The following is a 19959-nucleotide window of genomic DNA, read 5'->3' on the forward strand; positions in this document are numbered from 1 at the left end:
TTTTTTTTGTTGTTGTTGTGTGGTGGTGTGTGTTTTTTTTTTTTTTTTTCTCTTGTTCACTTAATTGTAAGAACAGATGGTTTTAACTGGTTTTACAGTTTCACCAGGCTCTCTAAGTGCTCCCACCAAGAACATTCTTTTTCCCCCATGCTGCAGTTGGGGCAATGCCTTAGTTCTCCCCAGGACTGTATTTGCAAGGGCCTGTTGTACACAGAGGACTGCAAACCAGAGATACCTTCTGCCCTTTAAAGTTTGAGATCTGACACTGTGACGTGGCAGGGGAAACCTTGAGATTGTGTGGACTGAATTCTGTCCATTCAGGGTTTTTTGCCTTACAAATAGTCCCATTCCCGAGCGGAGCAGACTCGGCAGCACCTCCGAGCTGCTTGCGCCCTCCTGTGTCGCGAGGGGCTGTCTGCCTCGGCCGTGCTTGGCTGTGCATCAGATGTACACAGAGCTGGTTGGTGCCCTGTTGTTGCAACAGCAGCTTCTCTTCAGGCACCAACTTTATTCTGAAAGTTTGCTCTGTAGCTTGGGAAACGATAAAAATGGCTTGCCTTTCAGGGGAAGGGGAAATAAAACCAGAAAAATGTGAAATTATTCTTAAAAAAATGTTTATTTGCTTAGTTGTATATTAAGATATGAGAGATATAGTAGCAATAGAGATTTTTGCTAGTTTTGGTTGTAAAAATGTCTGACATAATTTCTAGTTTCATTTAAGATGATTTTCTTGTCTCATTTGAGCATATAATATGTACATATCTTCTAACGAAAGTTTTCAAATAAACCTGAGCTCTTGCTATAACAAGGCTGGTTTTATAGATAAGAATTACTTTTTCTTTTAAAGTTCCCATATGTGGATCTATTACAGAAATGTCTATTCTCTCCTATCTTTAGAAATTAATTGATACTTTAAAACTACAGATAGTTACTCTAAAATAAACATTTCACTAAATTATCACTAACCTGTAAATCCAGGAAGAAGAGTATCCACCACGGGATGATTTCAGTGATGCAGATCAGCTTAGAGTGGGCAATGATGGCATCTTCATGTTGGCATTTTTCAGTAAGTTATCTTACACCCCAGACCTACTGAGGTATATCTTAATTGTACCTTGTTTATATGGACAATAAGAGATAGTTGTGATAAACTGCAATAATTTACTGTTTACATTGGATTATTTCTTATCTGTATGCGGATATAAGCACTTAATGTTCTAGAAGCAGCAAGTTTTGTTCAGTTGTCAGGCTGCTATCAGATAAGGGGACACAACAAGATTACAGTAAGTGTTGTGAGGCATCACGAGACTGTAACCTGTGGATTTGGGCAGTTCTGTTCTCTCTAGGACAACCAATTTCAATTAAAAGCTGGATTAGAAACTGACTGTCAGATTTAACTTAGAAGGAATTGGAGAGGGAACACAATGTGCCATATGAGGTTGCTTTTGTTGATGTGCTGTGGCTGGGTTTGTTCTACATATTTGTTTATCTCCAGGGTGAACTAGCCACTAGTATACAAAATATACAGTCTTCATGGGATTTCAGATTGTCACCAACACTGCTTTAGCACTCAGAGCCCTGTRTGAACAGGATGTGCACGTCCTACCTTCTAACTTGAGCCTGCACTGAGGAAAATTGGATATATCCACTGTAAGCTATTTCTAGAAAGTATCTGCCTCCATTTTCCCAATTATGTATTTAACTTCTGAAGACATTTCCTTTTTCCAAACTAAAGCTACATTTTGAGACCTGTTTGAAAATTTCTTGTCGAAGCTGGAACTGTCCTTTTGAGCTTTCATTGGGATGAAAGGCGACTGACATCCGGTGAAGCCCTCTTTCTGTCATCAGCTTTGATTTCATCCTCGTTGCAGTCTTTGTTGAGTTGTTGCAGATGCAGCATTAGAGCTCTCACAAAAGCTTTTTCCTTGTTATTAGAACATATTTGGACAGTTTGGGGTTTGCACCTTGGCCTACAAAGGTACGTGGCCAACTTTTTAAGCAAATGCAGAGAGAGAGAAAGGAAAGGAGCTCCTAGTCTGACCTCTTTGTAGTTTGTATCAATTTAAAAACAAAAAAATAAGTATGTTTTGGGGGGGAAAGGGGAGGCTTTGGTTTTCTTGGTTTCTTCTCTKCCCAGTCCATTTGCTACAACATTTTGTATCCAACCTGTAGGAGTTCTGTGTTGTATGAACTTGTTGGTGTTTCTAGAGGCTACTTCAGGCCTTGACCTTCTCTTGGAGGACGAGCAGTTGTCAGCAGTGAAAATCCAAGCAAAGATCTTGGCTTCTATGATATCTCGGTTCTTAATCTCAGCTGAAAACAGCCTTGTTTGCTTACATGTAGGAGCAGACAGGCAATAAACAGTATTCTGTGCACAAGCTGAATACAGGAAAGCGAAGGCTCTAGCTATATACAAATATGTTTGGCCAAACYGCATGCCTAGAGCCATTGTGCAGAGCTGAAGAATGGAGAAGTTTACTCGGATAAACTGGCTTTTTTTTTTTTGGCTTAGCCAGTTAACTGAGACTGCCCAGAGCACTTCTCATATTTGTCAAGAATTCTCTATAGATGAAATTTTTCCTCGATTATTCTGAGACTATCTGACTATGCAGCTTTGCTCTGCACTCCTTTGAATTAAATGCATAAAATGAGCAAGCTTTCAAATTTAAATATTTGCACTATTATCTTGCAATGTATGTGCTTTATTAGGGCCCATGTGGCYGTCAGTGAAACCAGCTACACACGGAAATTGAGATTTTGCTCCCTGAGAATCTGCAGTGAGTTGTCTCCTGCAGTTGCAATGCAGGATACCACTGTCAGGAGCTGTGTTTTTGTCACAGGGTCGCCTAAAGAGTGAGCAGTTGTAAATTCAGTTGCCCACCTCCTCTTTATCTACCACATATAGCATTTGTAGAAAGACTCCATAGCTAATGAGGGAGGGAAAGAAGGACCTCTTTTGCCATAATTTTAAGTGCAAAACAGTGCAGTGTTTTTTGAAATATAAATATAAATTGTATATATATGTTTTAGTTAATTCTGCTGAAATATAATAAAGTTTTTGCTGCTTGGTTCATTGCTATCAACTAATTATCATGACCCACCATCTAGTGGTAGCTGCCGAAACTGCAACAAATTGTGGCCTGTGGCCATCTAGTGGCCAGGGCTGGGACTTTTTTTTGTGTGTGTGATTCTTACTGGGGAACTAATTAAAAATAATTTAAGAAATCCCTCGGGAAGTAACCCTCGGTGGGCCCAAACTCTGAACTTGTTTCCTATTTAGGTATGAACTAGATGAACTAGAACTGCTGTGATTAGCCTAACTGTAGAGAATGGGTTTTGACAGTCAAAAGAAGAAACCCCCATCATGTGAACAGGTGTCTTTAATGTTTTGGAGTTTGCAAAACGAGTTTTAATTTTGGGGTATTTTTGCTTTGGCATTCAAGTCAGAAATAGTGAGGGGGGGGAAAAAAGAAAGCAAAGAAGTATAAATAAAGTAGCTCATTGCCACTGTGTAGCAAAATCACATACTTCAAAAATCATTCTTGCTTTTGAAGTCTTTGGTAGTGTGGGTGGGTGAGGAATCTGTTGCCTGCCCATTCCCACCTTAAAGGAATATATTAGATCAAAGAAACCATTAGGTTATCCTAACACTTAAAATTTGTGTGTAATGTATTTTGAAGTGAGATGTGCCATATACATCACAGGATAAACTTTTCAGAATGCAATAGGAAGTGCTTAGTAGATAACTTCATTGGAAATAGTGGCTTTTTATAAGCAAAATAGCAAAGGAGGAAAGTTAGGTTTTTTTCCTTCTCCATTTTGTACACAGCTCTAGTGGGACGTAGCAAGTAACTGTCCTGCTCAAGTGAATTTAATGGGATTTTATTTATTATTTATTCGTCCATTATTTCCATAATGGAAATCTTCAAATCATGTCTGATTTGCTGCTGGTTCAGCTGATGATTGGTTCATCCTGCTCCTTTATGGAAAGGGGATTCCCTAAAGCAGTGCTCAAAGGGCTGATTTTCTTTTATATATGAGTGTATTAGAATATAAACCAGGCTTTTCACCTGTGGATCCCAGAAAGATTGCAGAATTTTTCTGTATTTTTGAAGTGACAGATACTTTTGGGATCTTCAAAGCTAAGATCATCTCCCCATATCCTGAAACAATGAATATTAATTTGACTCTCTCAAAAAAATTAATCCTGAGTAAGAAGAAAAGAGAGGAGATGACATTTTGATGAGTCAGGTGTAGTTTTAGTTCTCAGGTGGAGAACTAAACTGCAACATGTATAACTGTAACAACAATTCACACCAGCAATATTCCCAACGTGGAGAAGCAGTACTGTGCGTTCCATCCAGTGCCATGTAGAAACAGATAACATGTACAGCAAAGTGTGAAATTAGCTTGCAAACTATTTTTCAAAGTGAGTAGGTGTTTCAGTCAACAAAGGCTGTACAAACCAGGGCATCTACTTGAAGCTTTGATATATATCAATAGGTCTTCTGATACTCCTCTGCAGGAGCTGCAGGGAAGTTATTTAACCAAAAGTGCTTTTGGTGGTAGGAGGAGATTAGGGAGGTGCTTGGGAAGCCCAGCTGCCCCTTATGCCAAGTAACAGAATCACAGGATGGTTAAGGTCGGAAGGGACCTCTAGAGATGATCTAGTCCAACCTTCCTGCTCCAGCAGGGACACCCAGAGCACGGGGCACAGGGCGGCATCCAGGTGGGTTTTGGAGACCTCCAGAGAAGGAGACTCCACAGCCTCCCTGGGCAGCCTGTGCCAGGGCTCTGGCACCCTCACAAGAAAGTTCTTCCTCATATGGAAATGAAATTTCCTGTGTTTCAACTTACACAAGTTGAAGAACTTCTTACAACAAGTTGCCCCTTGTCCTGTCACTGACATTTGTCACCTCAATTCTTACTTTTTGCAGAAAGAAATTGAATTTCTCTGTGTGTGTCGGATGTAATAAGAGTAATTGGAATGAGGAAACTTCCAATTGGGCTTTAAGGAGGGGGTGAAAAAAAATATCCTCAAGGGTAGTGAGGCCCTGGAAGTAAAATGCATATGGRAGTTTTAGAGCATTCTTGGCTGAGCAGGAAACCAAATTAGACCCTCTCAGGAACAGCAGCATACGTGCAGGTGATGCTGCCCTCAAACAGTGAAAGGAAACACGTGACCTCTAGGGAACCCCTCTCTGCCCTGTTTTCTCCGGCTTAGCTGCCTCCCCCTTATTTTGGTCTTGTCATATCACCGCAGCTTTATTAAACATGTGTTTTCTAGTGAGAGCTTTTTATTAACCTATTTGGGGGTGTTTCAAGAAGAACAATCCTGACTGTTCAAGATTTTCATTCAACTTGAGAATAGTCAGAGACACATAGTGCTGTTCCAAGGCTGATGGATACAAAGTAGGTGAATGGAAAGAAGTTACAGCACTTTATATCCAGTCTTTTCACATGCTGTTAATGACACAGGATTTGGGAAAGAAGCATCCTGTTTCCTCAGCATTTTCTGATCCTTTTCTGATCTTTCTTTCAGAAAAGATAAACTGTGCTTTCTGTGACTGAAAGCAAGTAGCTTGTATTTCTTTTGAGCACTTAAGCTCAAAAGCACTTGAGAATCTTCAAAGCACTTAAGAATCTGACATTTTCGCACAGAAAAGTAACATGTGTTTTCCAATTAAAAAGTTCAATTAAACAGCTGTTTCCTGTACAGAGTTGCTGTTTGAATATTTTGCTTCTCCTTCGCTTTTCCCATTCATAGATGCATGTTTGTGCACTGCTGCCTCTCAGAAAAGTTTCAAGTGTAGAAAGAGCTCATGAGTAGCCTTATTTCAACAGACTGTTTAGAGTATTTCCTTATTTCCAAACTATGCATGTTAGATTTATAACATTTGTAATATTTTATTGAAAACTGTAAAAAGAAATAGGACACACACAATTATTGTGACCACCTCATTAGATATCAAGAGCTTTTAAATAATTTAATCCTCTGGTCCATTTTGTGCCACCTCATCCCCAAGCAGCTCCTTCCCCCCTGTTCTTTCTGAGCCCTGCACTCCCGATGGCTGCCTTCCCAATATGTGGGTTACGTTAATATAGATTCATGCATGTGTATGCTCTTAAAACAAACATCCAAATAAAGACAAAAAGCAACGTCTCCATCTCCTGCTGAATGTAGAGCTGAAGGGCTAACTCCTTGCAGTCYGCCTTGGCTGCGTGGTGCTGAGAAGTGCAGAAGCAGAGCGAGGAGGTGGTTCCATTGCACTCGAGGCACGTTTCAACTAAACGCCCTATGTTTCCTATAGGAAAGAGGACAGTCGTTGAAGGCTGCAGCAACACTATGAGCACAAAGACTGGTCATCTCTGGGACAGAAAAACGATCCTTGTTGAAAATTCTTAATCTTAGAGGAAGAATTTAAAAAGAAATCAAATGTAAGATGTGATTGTGCAAAGAAGATGAGCAAACAGAAGCAAAGAATGTTATTAAACTAAAGCAAAGGTGTGAGTGCAGCAGCTCTTCAGGCTTTAGCTTTTCTGAGAGAATGATAGTCTTTACGATAACCTGCATTAGTGGTTGATCAGGAATATTTTCTGTGTGAGAATTTATTGACAAGTGTAAGTGGTGTGAAGGAAAGCTGAAGAGGATCTTGACATTTGGAGTCAATGCTGACCAGAAGTGAAAGGACTGTGTTTACAGCAGCACGAATGAAGCACAGCTACAACTCATCTCTACATAGTAAATACGTATTTAATTTTACTAATTGCTCCATGTAGCTAGTCCCCTTCCTTTTTCTTTATATAGGGTTGAAAATGATGGACCCCTTTTATTCCCATAATGTCTCAAGGCTTTGGGCAGAGAGGAGTTGCACAAACTATTTTTGGTTGTTCTTACCAGATGCAGCGTGGGCCACAGAGCTGAGGGAACTTGTGTGATTGACAGCGTGTTCCCTCCCAAGATATTCTGATGGAAGAAGATACAGAGAGAGGGAAAGCAGTTGGAAAATAGATAAAAATTCCATTTGATCCAGACAGCTCAGAAGCTGGAGATGCATTTGTGACAGGAAAGTGAATTTTGTTACCACAATCAGACAATTGAGATGATCTGTAGCAGAGTAGCAGTAGGATACTGAGCAGATGAGCTGAAGCACTGGGAAGAATGGATTTTCATGTAGAGTAGACTAAGTCCATCTGACATAGTGGAGAATCTTCCTAAAATTGTGATTTAGGGTTAGTAGAGACAGAAGTAGTAAGTCTCTCATTGCTGCATTTTGATCAGTACCCACAGCAGAATTTTTCTAGTGGAAAGATACAAAAAGAAGCTTAAATATTGATATTTTTCTTGCTTATAACTCAGAAAAAGGCAGAGTAGTAAATTGCTGTGTTGTTACACAGCAATAGAGACACAGCAAAGAAAACCAACTACTGGGGCTTGTAAAAACGAGCAGTAGGATGGGCTTAGAGAGCTTGCTGGGAAAAAAAGAAAGAAATCCTACTTTCTTAAATATAAATGTTGTTCTCTTTTGTAGAAATCTCTATGTACAAAGTTCTCTTATTAATAGAATAGCTGCTCCCCACTTGTCTGTCTGTGTATATTTACAATTTTTATTTTTCATTTATTTTAAGTTGCCTTTGTTTACTGTGCCAGGAACGTCGCCTAATGGGGATTCCCACATTTTGATCTTACTACTCGAGCTGCAGCCAATACAGATGTTGCTTATTTGCCAGCTACGTGTACAGATGTGAAAACCTAAATTGCAAAACTAGGAATTGTGCAAGGTCGTTACTGAGACAGCAGAAGTAGTAATGCGCTGTGTCCTCCACTTACTTCATTTCTTGTGTTTTTGTGCAAGATGACTAAGGTTTCTAAGAGTAGGTGTTTGGATGTAGATCTTGTAAAGGAGAAGACCTTGTAAGGAGAAGTAACCAGTGAAACGTCAGCTTCTGACCTTGCCTTCCTTTCTATAATATGTCTGCAGAACAAGATCAGATACTTTCCTTCTGTGCTATCCATACTGGGTCAAACTGATACTCAGCCTTATTGTATGAACACATCTATTCATAACAACTATGTTCTTGTCTATAAAAATGTAGCAACATTTTTTTTCTTTAAGCCAGATCTTGTGTGCTGTCCTTTGCTTGCATTACCCTTCCTCTCTAGTTTCATTTAGTCAGATTCCAGTAGTGATGTAGTACTTTATTTTTGAAATGTTCTCATTTAAAGCAGTAGATTCCAACCTCTTTGTCATTTGCTTTATTTTTAAGTGAATATACCATTGGGAATGTCTGGATTAAGCTAAGTTTCTGAAAGCTTGAATTATTAGAAGGGAACTTCAGACTGCGTAACCATATCCTTATTAGTTTGTAAGTGAAATTAAGTGTTTGCCTAGCTATGCACATTAACAGAAGTGATTGTTTCTTTTATTTTATAGTGGCATTTATTTTCAACTGGATTGGATTTTGTTTATCCTTCTGTATAACAAATACCATAGCTGGAAGGTATGGTGCGATCTGTGGATTTGGTCTCTCACTGATCAAATGGATTTTCATTGTACGGGTATGTTTCCTGATTTATACTCTATGGGCTTTTCTTGTCTGTAGATCTAAAGCAAAGCAATTTATTTAAAAATAGATAATAGTTTAAAATGCCTAGAATTTGCTCTAACTTTCGATTTCAGTAGGGAATATTCTTTTTATATGTTCTTTACTAATGAAATGTAGGCTATTTTTATCCAATTTATTGTTTTACATTCCCATTTCTCCTAGAATAAATGGGAAGTAACTAGTTCTTTGAACAGCTGTTAAAAACCATAGAGGAGAAAATGGAGAAAGTTCTAAAAAGGTTTTGTACAACTCAGAAATACTTTCCTATGTGAACAACTGTGAATGGCTCTGCCTATCAGAAAAATATTTCATAAGTGTTTTGCTAAACTGTGCTCCCCTAGCAGAATCTGGATTTTCTGCTCTATAAAATAGATATTCTAAACCTATCCATATACTAAATTGGGTCAAAATCCCGTAGAGATTGTGGAGAAGGGATTGGTCCTCCCTGGACATGCCCTGTATTGTTGCTACAGCTGAAGCTGGTTTTTGGGTCCCCAAAGCAGAGGGATCCTCCTGGACCAGAGATGGTTCGGGAGCATTTAGCTGGAGTTCAGGGGCATTTAGCTGGAGTTAAAGGGACTGGGGATGGAGTTTGTCTTAACAGGGAAGAAGTTGTGAATTTTTCAGCTGCGTACCCATTGGGATTATTATGGACTTTGCTTGAGGCACGCTTAAACAGAGAGCACAACTTAATCATTGTGACAAGCAGGCTTGACATTGTTGTCAAGCAGGCTAAAATGTGCTCCTTTCTTATAAGAAACCCCCAAATTAATATACGCTAAACTTCCTTGAGGAATTACTGCGTAGTAGCTGATATTTAAATTCTGCTATATAATCTGTTGCTGAATTAAAATACTACAGCTCAGGGCTGCTTTTTTTTAATGTAGCTAAGATTATCATTTATGTGCTTTCACTCTTTTCAAAGTTCTTTAGATGTATACATTGATAATATCTTGATAATGTTGCCCTATTGGGGATGCATAGGGATGTCTGTGTGTATATGTGCCTGTGGTTGTTCTCTTCCTTTATTTCAGACTTCAGAAGGTTTCTGTCGCACTTGGTCACTTAGGGCCTGTGCTGTGAAATGCACCAGTGTCTTAACAGCGTCTGTTCTCTCTTCTATAGTGTTTTGTTTTGCCTAAAGAAAGTGCAGGAGAAATGAAAGGCAGTGCTTGATTGCTGCTTTTAGTAAATCTTCTTCCCAGTTAAATGAAACGAAAAGGGATTGGTAGATGTGTTTAGAGAATTTAAAATATTAATTATAATGTTATATAAGATTTGGGTAATGCTGAGAAATCCCTGGGAGTCCAGTGTTGGTAGTTAACGAGCTACCAAAATACAACGTGCTCTCTGCTGGGATGACAAAAACACTAGTACTTGTGAGGGTAATACAAGTACTAAAGATTTTAATTCATTTTAGCAGTTCTGTGACTTGATTTACCTCTTTTTGTTCTATTTTATTCTCCCTGAATTTTTCATGGAAATGAATGAGTACAGGATTAGTGCTTTAAAGCTCATGATCTGAGTTTATTATGGAGAAAATATCTGTGAAACTCCATCTACCAGACGGAGGGGGGCGGGGGTAGAAGATGAATGATGCCCTATTTTCATCTAAAATTTATTAAAGGGCCCGGGTGTTTTTGCGGTTGAAGGTGTGGGCCCAGCATCCTCCTTTTAGGATCAGCCTAGTGTCTGAGTTGCCAGACACCCCAGCCGGAACGTGCTCAAAACGACGGCTGCACGAGCGCTGCGGCCTGATGCGCCCTCCGCGCCAGCAGCGTGGCCGCTGCTGAATGCTGCCTAATGTACCGAATACAGGGGCTTATCATCATTATTTTTATTTCTTCTGGTAACTTTTCACACACATCTCTGCTGCCGTTCCCGACGGGAGCTCGGGAGACGTATGCCGAGCCGCTGTACCGGTGGAGCGCGCGGGGCGGCCAAGGCTGGGCTACCTGTCCCGGCGCTGCCGCTCGCTGCGCGTCAGCGGGGACAAAACCGCCCTCCACGGTCACTGACAGAGCGACTGAAACGGCCCTTCAGGCTTCATTGAGCTGCGCTCGGCTCTGCTGGGAACTGAAGCCTGGTTTGAAAATGAAAAGACTTTAATGAGCTGGGGGTCTTTATGGGGCTGGTATTCTTGGCAGCGATTAACAGGAGGGGGCCTACAGCAGGTCAAAAGCTCTCCTTTTGAGGGGTCAGCAGAACATCCCCGGCTGATAAGATTAAACTAATGTGGCTTCTGGTGTTAATATCTAAAGCAGCAGGCTGCTGTAATGTGTTTGGGATGGCAGGCACTGGGGGAAACATCCACAACACTGATTCATTGTAAAAGGAAATGTCAGGTGATTCCAGCACAAAATACTTGGCTTTCTTGTTTGTTTGTTTGCTCTTGTTTTAAGAGAGATTTGAAATAGCTTTGTTCAAGAAGACAGACAACACTTTTCCAGCATTAGGTGTAATCTACTGCTGCATAAATACCAGCCTTGTATTTTACCTTGAGGCATTGTTTTTATTCGAATTTGCTTTTTCCTCTATGCTTTCTGTACTTAAATAGGCATTAACTATGTCCTAGTCTCCTATGTTACTCAAGCTTTGTGAATGTATTTCAGTTCTCAGATTACTTTACTGGATATTTCAATGGACAGTACTGGCTTTGGTGGATATTTCTTGTACTCGGTAAGTGGCAATTGAAAACATAAATGTTTTTATGTGGAAGTAATTCAAAGTCATAGTACTTAAACATATTTATCTGTATGCTTTTCCTAAGCTGTTGTTAGCTATTTATTCTGTTCTTATTTCCTTCGCATTCAGCAGATATTGATCACTGTCACACTGCATGGACTGCAGGCTGTTTGGGTGACCTTCAACGCCCTTTTTTCATTCTGCACATATAATTATATACATTGTTTGAGGCTTGTGATTTGTGGGTATTTTTTTCACAAACAGTGCAAAGCAGTTGTACACAACTGTTTTGAGAAACCCCTAGGCTTTATGTGGGAAAAATAGTGGAAGCAGGGGGGATACCTAATGAATATATATTGAAGCTTGTGTGTCAAGTCTTGCATTTCAAGAGATGCGGCCGCCCCAAGGAAGGTAGAGGCTGTTGTCTTGTCCACAGGTCATGGAATGCCCTTTTCTCACGGAATGCCCTTTGGGAGGCCCCGGGCAGGGTGGGGGCTTCATGCCCGCTGATCACAGAAACGCCTCCGTGAAAGCGCCTCCCTGCGCCGGCTCGCAGCGCGGCGCGCTGCTGGCCCCGTCCTGCTGCTTTGCAGTTATGGTACCCGCTCCCCAGCGGGCTGAGGGAGGCCCTGAGGCCTCGAGCGCGGAGGCCGAGGGGCCGGGACGAAGGCCCCGCTCGGCGCTCTCCGTAGGGCTGCGCTTCAGTAGGTGGCAGTGTCGCCTTCGGGACCAGCCAGCGAGGAAGGCCGAGGGCATGGCAGAGCTCAAACCCGCTCTGTGCCTGCTAAAGGCTTCGGCATTGCTTGTGCACAAGGGGCAAACTTGCCTGGGTGTTTCCCCGTCCTCCTTTTCCTAATGCTCGCGGGCACTTCCCGGAGGCTCCTTCCTGCTTGGCTGGTGTGTGCCCTGCGCAACGGGACAGGGCTCGGCGGGGCCCGACCCMCCGGCGCCGCCGCTCCCAGCTGCAGCGGCCGCATTCGAGCAGCAAGTGATGTGACTGCCTGCACGTACAAACCTCCCCAGATACACTTCTTTAAAAAGTAAAAAAAAAAATAAAAATAAAAATAAATTTAAAAAAATAAAAAAATAAAGTAAAATCAAAAGTAAATCCACTACAGTAAAATGCAGTTTCAGGCACCACGACAGGCTTAACGTTTCCACTTTTATAAAAGCAGCGTGTCCTTCTCCTAACATCTTCCTCCATCCTGTCTGTCAGAGCTGTGTGTTTGTAGTCCCTCTTTTTACCAGCCCCCTGGGCCGCTTGGCTCCTTCAGAAGTTAGGCTGCTTGTATTTAGGAAAGCCTTATTTTTTCAGCCTTGCCTATTTGAAGATTTTTTTTCTTTTATGTCAACTCACCAATCTTATAATATGCCTTGGAGTGAAAGGCATCAACAGGGTACGTTTATTATGTGCAATGTGCCATTCCCTTGCTTCTGAACATTTTGGTTGAAATATGCAATTGCTGAAGGAAGCAAATGCGCTGAGAGATTACAAGAATGTTACAGAAGGATTTACCCCCATAGAACTGCTTCATAGGTCATGAAAGAAATAAATTATTGTCAAGTCATGGGGGTTCTGCCTAACAGATTTTTGTCTCAGTGTTTCAGACAAGTTGCCAACTGGAAGAGGCTAAGTAGTATATCCTGTATTTCTTAAAAATGAATAAACTGTATTTTGTTTCTTTGTCCTTTGGATAGCCCATTGACATACTTGAGCACCTTGTTGTCAGCCTTTTTCTCTGATTATGTTCACATATCTTGTTTCTGCTCCCATCTTCTTCTGAGACTATAGATAGCTCTATGGAGAAGTGGAAAGTTTACTTAGGATGTAAAAGAAAATAAAGGAATCTTTAGCTTAGGGTTAATTTAGCTTAACAAGATTTTCATTTGAGCCTTTGGCATCAGTTATGTGCATACATACATTTGCCTTCGAGCCCTGCCCATGAGGATTAAAGTGCACATGAACCTAATTCCTACATAGTGATGCACATGGTATTGAGTTAGGCAGTTCAGAGTCATATAGGGTTAACTTCACTTTCTGAGAAGCAAAGATGGTCCTGAAGAGGTGTAGTGAATAGAGCTTAAGCCTAGGCTTTCCCAGTCTGGATCAAAATGAGATTTAATCTTAGCTGGGGTCTGTCTTTCTGTAAGAGCCCATGCTGAACATATGTGCTGTTAGAAAGTACGAGGGTTTATTGTGCCGACATGTAAGTCAATCTTGAACTGTTACAAGTTTTAAAAGAAAGAACACAGACCTTAATGTTTATTTTTTAAAAACACTTAACACCCTAAACCTCTTCTACTTTCCTGATGTATATCAAAATTCAAAATGGTCAAGTGGATAGCATAATATTTCTAATTTGATAGAAACTAAGGCATATTCTTCTCATGGCCTTGAAGATATAAGAATTGGTTTTCTGTGCCTGAGACCCTGGCAGCAGGGCCTGGCTAAGCTGCAGCGGGGAGAGGACGTCATTGCAGCAGCACACATGTGTTCTAGGGTGAAAAGAAGGTCCCTTTGACCTCCATGAATCACAGAATGGTTGAGGTTGGAAGGGACCTCTAGAGATCACCTAGTCCAACCCGCTGCTCCAGCAGGGACACCCAGAGCACGGGGCACAGGGCGGCATCCAAGTGAGTTGGGAAGATCTCCAGAGAAGGAGACTCCACAGCCTCCCTGCGCAGCCTGTTCCAAGGCTCTGGCACCATCACAGGAAAGAAGTTCTTCCTCACCTGGAGATGGAACTGCCTGTGTTTCGATTTGTACTCATTGTCTCTTGTCCTGTCACTGGCCACCACTGAAAAGAGTTTGGCCCTTTCCTCCCTGCATTCTCCCCTCAGGTACTTGTACGTATTGATCAGATCCTCTCTCAGCCTTCTCCWCCCCAGGCTGAACAGGTCCAGCTCACTCAGTCTTTCCTCCTATGATAGATGCTTTGGTCCCTTCATTATCTTTATGGCTATGTGAAATACGCACGCAGCTTTCTGGGCAGATTAGTCCTGGCAACAGCAACACATCTGCTGAAGCTTGCTCAGCAAAAGAAGAACAGAGCTAAGAGGTGTCTCCCCTCTGCAACCTCAGGGTATGTGGGGGTGCCTTCCACTCCCCAATGTTTGTTCAGTACCCAGCGAATCTCGTAGCGGGTAGGAGGAGGTTAGCAGAGTATGTGAGCAATATCCTTTGTCATAACAGTAGCTCCTGGGTGACAATTCTGTAGATCTTGTTCTTGTTCAGTAAATTCTTGTTCAGTAAAGCACTAGAGCTGAAAAATTCTTTCAAATATGGCCAAATGCAGTTATTTAAAAATCATTTAAAATGTGGACGTGAGTGTAATAAATGTAGTTATAAGAACTATTATGAGTAATCTTCAAATTAACTAATCATTTTCCTCCATATAGGACAGGTACATTTTCCTGGATGGCTAAATTTCATGCCATCAACAACCATAACTTGATACTGGTTTGGTGCTGGAACAATCACTGCTTTCGTGTTTCTCCTTTTTTTTTTTTTTTTTTGTTTTCCCTTTGGTTTACCATACATTCATGATTTAAACATTTCCAAAGTCCTTGGAACTTGGGGTTCAGGCACTCTTCTTACAAAGTAATGACTTCTTATAACTTCTAAAAATTTTACTTGATAGTAACATGCACTTATTTTTAGAACACTTACTCATTTCTAGTAACTTTTTTCACATAATCCTTTAAGTGGGAGCTAAACAAATCCAAAATGAGTGCCAAAAGTTATGCAAGCTAAACCTGTAAGCTAAAAGTAGAACCCTTGCCTGTTGAACTTGTTTGTCAAATGCATATGGGCTTTGCTGAGGGTTTTTTTTTTTTTTTTTTTTTTTTTTTTTTATTATTAAGGTAACCTTTAGTAGTCCGGTTATATACTGCAAGTTGTTGTGTACTTTGATGTGTTGCTGTACTTCATTTTGTGCATTTCTGACATTTTCAGGACTCCTCCTGTTCTTTCGAGGATTTGTCAATTATCTTAAAGTCAGAAATATGTCTGAAAGCATGGCAGCTGCTCATAGGACAAGATTTTTTTTCTTGTATTGAAGGTAAGCAGTTTTTAGCAATGAGAGCATTGCCAGAAAACTCTGAGAAGCAGACTTAAATATAAACATTAAAAACTCAATCTCCGCAAAACAGGAATTTCCAAAGATCTGTCATGGATATCACGTATGTTCTATGCATACATGCTTGCAAATACCTAGGATATCTTGAAATCACATAGTTGAAAGCAACCCTGTCTCGTCGTGCCACCCCAGTCCTCGCGGGAGCTGACGCTCAGAGGGAAAGGGCCATGAAGCCCCTCGTTCCCCTGAAGCAGGAACCCGTGTCTGCTCCCTGCCTTTATGTGGGGAGTTAAGAGTCAACCTGCTGTCAGCAAGCTAGGAAGCAGTGATCTGCCTGCATATTAAATCTGATTAACATGGGTCTCAACACGCAAACAATAGGTAAGTATTGCCTCTCTTGACATGCCAGTCTTAAGATAGTCGTGTACAAGGATGATTATTGTGCATCCAACAATGTGCTTTATATAGCCTTCAGGTAGCTCACTAATCAGGCTGGCACAGAGCTACTCTTCATTTTTTATTCTTTTTATCCATTAGGTGGATCTGTTGGGCTTCACTGTGTAGCTTAAAGTAGGGGGTCTCAGGAGTATTTAACTTTTTTTACCTTACCTGCATGACTGGATCCTTTAAATCCACAAACAAGTGCTGTCGCATCTTCACCACCCTGCAATTTATTTGTAATATTTAAATGATATATTTGGATTATCTGAGAAGCTGTATTTACTATAATAATACTACAAATTTTCTTTTTTTTTTTTTTTTTTTTTTCTCCTTTTTTTTTTTTTTTTTTTTTCTCCAAGAATGGTAACAGGATCAAAGGAAAGTTGCCAGCAACATTATTGGAAATAATTATTTGTCTGACACAAAAAATGACACAGTGTTTACCTAGAAAGGATGCTCCCTTTTATTTAAGACAATAATAAACATTTAAAGAAATGGCTACTAATAAATATGGAAACTCAGTACTGATAGCTTAACATTCTTGCTCATGGAATAAAACTGTGAAAATAGCTATAATGTAATATTTTTATTCTGTACCATTTTGCCAAGACTGTGCTGTAAGATCAAGTGTTGAATACCAGAATTATGTTGCCTTTTAGTCACCAGCCTAAACTGGTGCTTGCAGTGCAGTGTTTCCCTCTCACAGCAGTAATGTATCTTTCTTGCATTTTCTTAGTGTATCCTCTGTCATCAGAATAAATAGAGACTGCACACAAACATATATATATCCATCTAAACGTTAGCTTTGATGATAATGAAGCTGGGACTATAAATATATGGCCTTAAACTTAGCTATTGGGCCTAACTGACATTTGAAAACTGAAACTGGGAGAGATTATGAGAATGTGTGATGTTGCAGTCTGTGACTTATTTTATTTTTTTTTATTTTTGTTATACTCCTGGAGTTAAAATCCCATTTTGTTCACTGATTCACTGTTAAGTGAAGCTAATGAGTTGTCCCATCTGACTTGGTCCTTTAGCTAAAAGCTTTTCTCATCACTGTGCCAGCTGGGAGGACAAGATTTGGACAAGCTCTTTAGATGGCTGGACACTTCAATATTCCCTTAGTATAAAATATAAACAAGAAATGTAAACAAGAAAGTTCCATTGACTTTGTTTTTCTGAAGACAGATAAGTCCCGTTCAATAACTGTTAATTTTATTAATTAAATAGCAAATGTTACCTCTAAAATGGTAAACTATTTGCAAGTGTTTCTTTCAGTCAGTAACTTTGAGAAAATAATAATAAAGTGCTCGCTTTCTTCTGCCATCCTGACTTAGCAAGGCCTGGGGGAGGGAAGCTGCTTTTTTACTGCTCCTAGTTCTCAGCTCAGCCAGCAGCGCTGCTTGTAGCTGATCAACCAGTCCAACTGTCCAGTTTGTCCAACTGTCCAATTTGTCCAACTGAAGGACAAATCTCTTCTTTTTGTATCTCCAGACCGCATCGAACAGACATTCCTTTCCCACACCAGTGCGAAATTTCCAGATGATCTGTAACTCTCCAAGTTAATAGGATAGAAGCCTACTAAAAGAAGACAAATTAGTGAAGATACAGCTGCAGATAGGAATGAAAGGATGGTCTACGGTGCACGTGGCGGTTCTGGCCATTCTAGTAAATATTTCTGATTACTGCCTTTTCTTTCAGCACATTTGCGTACATGCTTCGAGGATAGCATTGAAATAAGAGCAAATCCTCTGTTAGTATAGATTCAGTAGAGCCAGACTTGGTTAATCTGCGCTTCTTTTATCTGAAAGATTTAAGTGGTAATCTGTTTTACAGCATATATGTATAGACCTGGAGTTTGGGTAAAAATGGAATGCATCAAATGGTTCAGATTAACCACAAGAGACACAAAATTTTAATGTAATTTAAATCCATCTCAATTGTGTAGAACTCTTTAAGTTTACTGAAACCTGAAGTTCCTTGTTCTCACCAGCTTGTTTTCATCAACACTTTATGGAATTCAAACCAATATACTGGTTTGCTTAAAGTTGATTCTTCCCTTTGAGTCCACTGTAAATAACTCTGCATAAATGACTGTTTAAATCGCTTCTTAGGAAATAAGTCAAAATATATTTTGTAACAGCATATTCTCTAAATTATGTTTAATCTTCATATGAGCTACCTATATTTTTGTTGTTGTTGTTGATATGGCTATTGAGGCAATAGTTACTGCTAGGTAGAATTTTGGATGTAAAGGCATCAAATTGTTTCATCCTAAGTTTGCTCACGTTCATTTCCATTAACTGGTTTTAGCCTGAACTGGAATGTCCTTATTCATGAGCATAATCCTGTTAAAAGATGATATTTATTCCTGTTAGCAGACATGGGCAGCTGCATATCCTCAGTCCATGGTTATGCAGTTGGATCCCTGTAGGTTCAGCTTTGTTCCTAACACAGGGTATTGCATATGTGTTCCCTGGTTTATAAACACCGGGTTTATTTAAAAATCTTGAGCTCGATACAAATACAGCGTCCTCTTGGAGGGTCTTCCAAAAAAAATTTCATGCAGGTATCTTGCCATCTTTCTTTATCATTTCATAACAATGAACTGGTTTAAATTCCAAGGTCATTTTGGAAATAACCTAAGTGGAAAAAAAAAAAAGATGTATTTTTAAGACTCTGAAAGTTTTAACAAATAATCTCTCATTATTAAAAGTCTCATTACTTTCTTAAAAATATCATCTCTTAAGGGGTCTTCTTGTCCATGCACATTGAAGTTCCTTCAGTTTTTGTGAAATGCTTTTTTATGCTTCTTCCTCAGTAGGAGAATACATCTCGCAATCCTTTGTACAACTGGAATCTCAGTTGCAAAACACAGTAGTTATTGGGTGCACCTTTGGGGGAGAAAGATGCAGATAATTTCCTCCATTTTTTTTCTTTTTATAAAATTCTGTTTTTTTATTACTAACATTAAAAATGAGGAGGTTTATGTTGTCATTAAGCTAGTGCTGTATTAAATTTTGTATCTATAATGTTTAAAAACACATATAATCTGCGCACGTTATTCATTTTCTTAGTCTTTCAGGGATATTGAAAGTGATTCTAGACTAACTTAAGGGGCACCTCCACTTCTCAGCTTTTTATGGGGAAAAAAGAAGTTCAGTGTTATGTTCAGTATCTGATTGGAATCTCCCTCTATACTTATCTGTTCTTTTTCTATGTTCTTTTGCATTCATTGTCCTTATGAAAAGAAGCAAATAATAAAACATGGCTTTGTTTTGCTAATCGAGCCTTCTGCTTTTTGTTGTTGTGCACTTCACCCTGAAAACTCCCCAGGGCGAGAGTGGTGCTCACGTGGAGTTACAAGCACATCGGCTATACGGATACCAACCAACCTTCCGTTGCCTTTTCCTTTCCATCCAGTGTTTTATTGGAGCACACTGTAAGGACGTTTCACCTGATCAGTTGATGCAAGTGCCAGCCATGCAGTGTTGACTCCTTTTCTGTATTTACCACTGTCTATTTTCCAGCTGTGTGATTTTTTCCCAGATTGAATAACCATCTTCAAGTTGATCTGTTTCCATTTACTCCTCCAAAACTTTGCAGGACGCTTCATCCAGACACTTGAGGGTCCTTTCCTTTGTTTTTTTTTTTTTTTTTTTTTTTTCCTGGGCTAGCATAGAAGTTGTTGTCTTCAGGCAGAATATGTAGGGTTAAAAATGTCCATGTTATCTAATCCTTTATAGTTGATGCAGCAGTTTAGTAGCCTGAAATCTCATCAGCAGGAGGAAGGGAATTGGGACACTGTTTTCAAAGGCTGTGCAATCTATTCCAGATGTGTCAAATGCTGCATATTTTCCTTGCTATTTCCTGTGAGTTTGGTTGAGGAGCAGCTGGCTCTGTGGTTTAGAGACACCTGGCCAGCTTTGCTTTGTGTGCTGCTTGGAAAGCAGGAGGGAAAGAAGAGAGGGGGGAAAACAGGCAAAGTTCCCCTTCCTCCCCCTTAGACCCTACTCCAGTACAGGGGGAGTTGCCTGTAAACAGATTTCGTATGAATGCGGATAAAACCCTGAAGCTTGGAGGGAAGTGACCGAGGGGAAGTCCGTTTATTCTGCATAACCTGCATGAATTGAATGTGTTGCAA

At 40.1% G+C, this 19959-nt stretch overlaps 1 protein-coding gene across 1 annotated transcript in view; it reads left to right on the forward strand.

Moving 5' to 3' along the window:
• Window positions 1-18928, forward strand: part of NDFIP2 (Nedd4 family interacting protein 2) — a 28413-nt gene extending 9485 nt beyond the window's left edge. The window contains exons 7-11 of the mRNA XM_026044525.1: window positions 979-1066; window positions 8436-8560; window positions 11220-11286; window positions 15248-15353; window positions 17310-18928. Of these exons, the coding sequence (XP_025900310.1) occupies window positions 979-1066; window positions 8436-8560; window positions 11220-11286; window positions 15248-15351 (384 nt within the window). The 3' untranslated portion in view covers window positions 15352-15353; window positions 17310-18928. The remainder of the gene's footprint in view (window positions 1-978; window positions 1067-8435; window positions 8561-11219; window positions 11287-15247; window positions 15354-17309) is intronic.
• Window positions 18929-19959: the final 1031 nt, after the last annotated feature.

This window comes from Nothoprocta perdicaria, unplaced genomic scaffold (assembly GCF_003342845.1).
Source record: "Nothoprocta perdicaria isolate Ctin4 unplaced genomic scaffold, notPer1 scaffold_37, whole genome shotgun sequence".
Taxonomy (NCBI): Eukaryota; Metazoa; Chordata; class Aves; order Tinamiformes; family Tinamidae; genus Nothoprocta; species Nothoprocta perdicaria.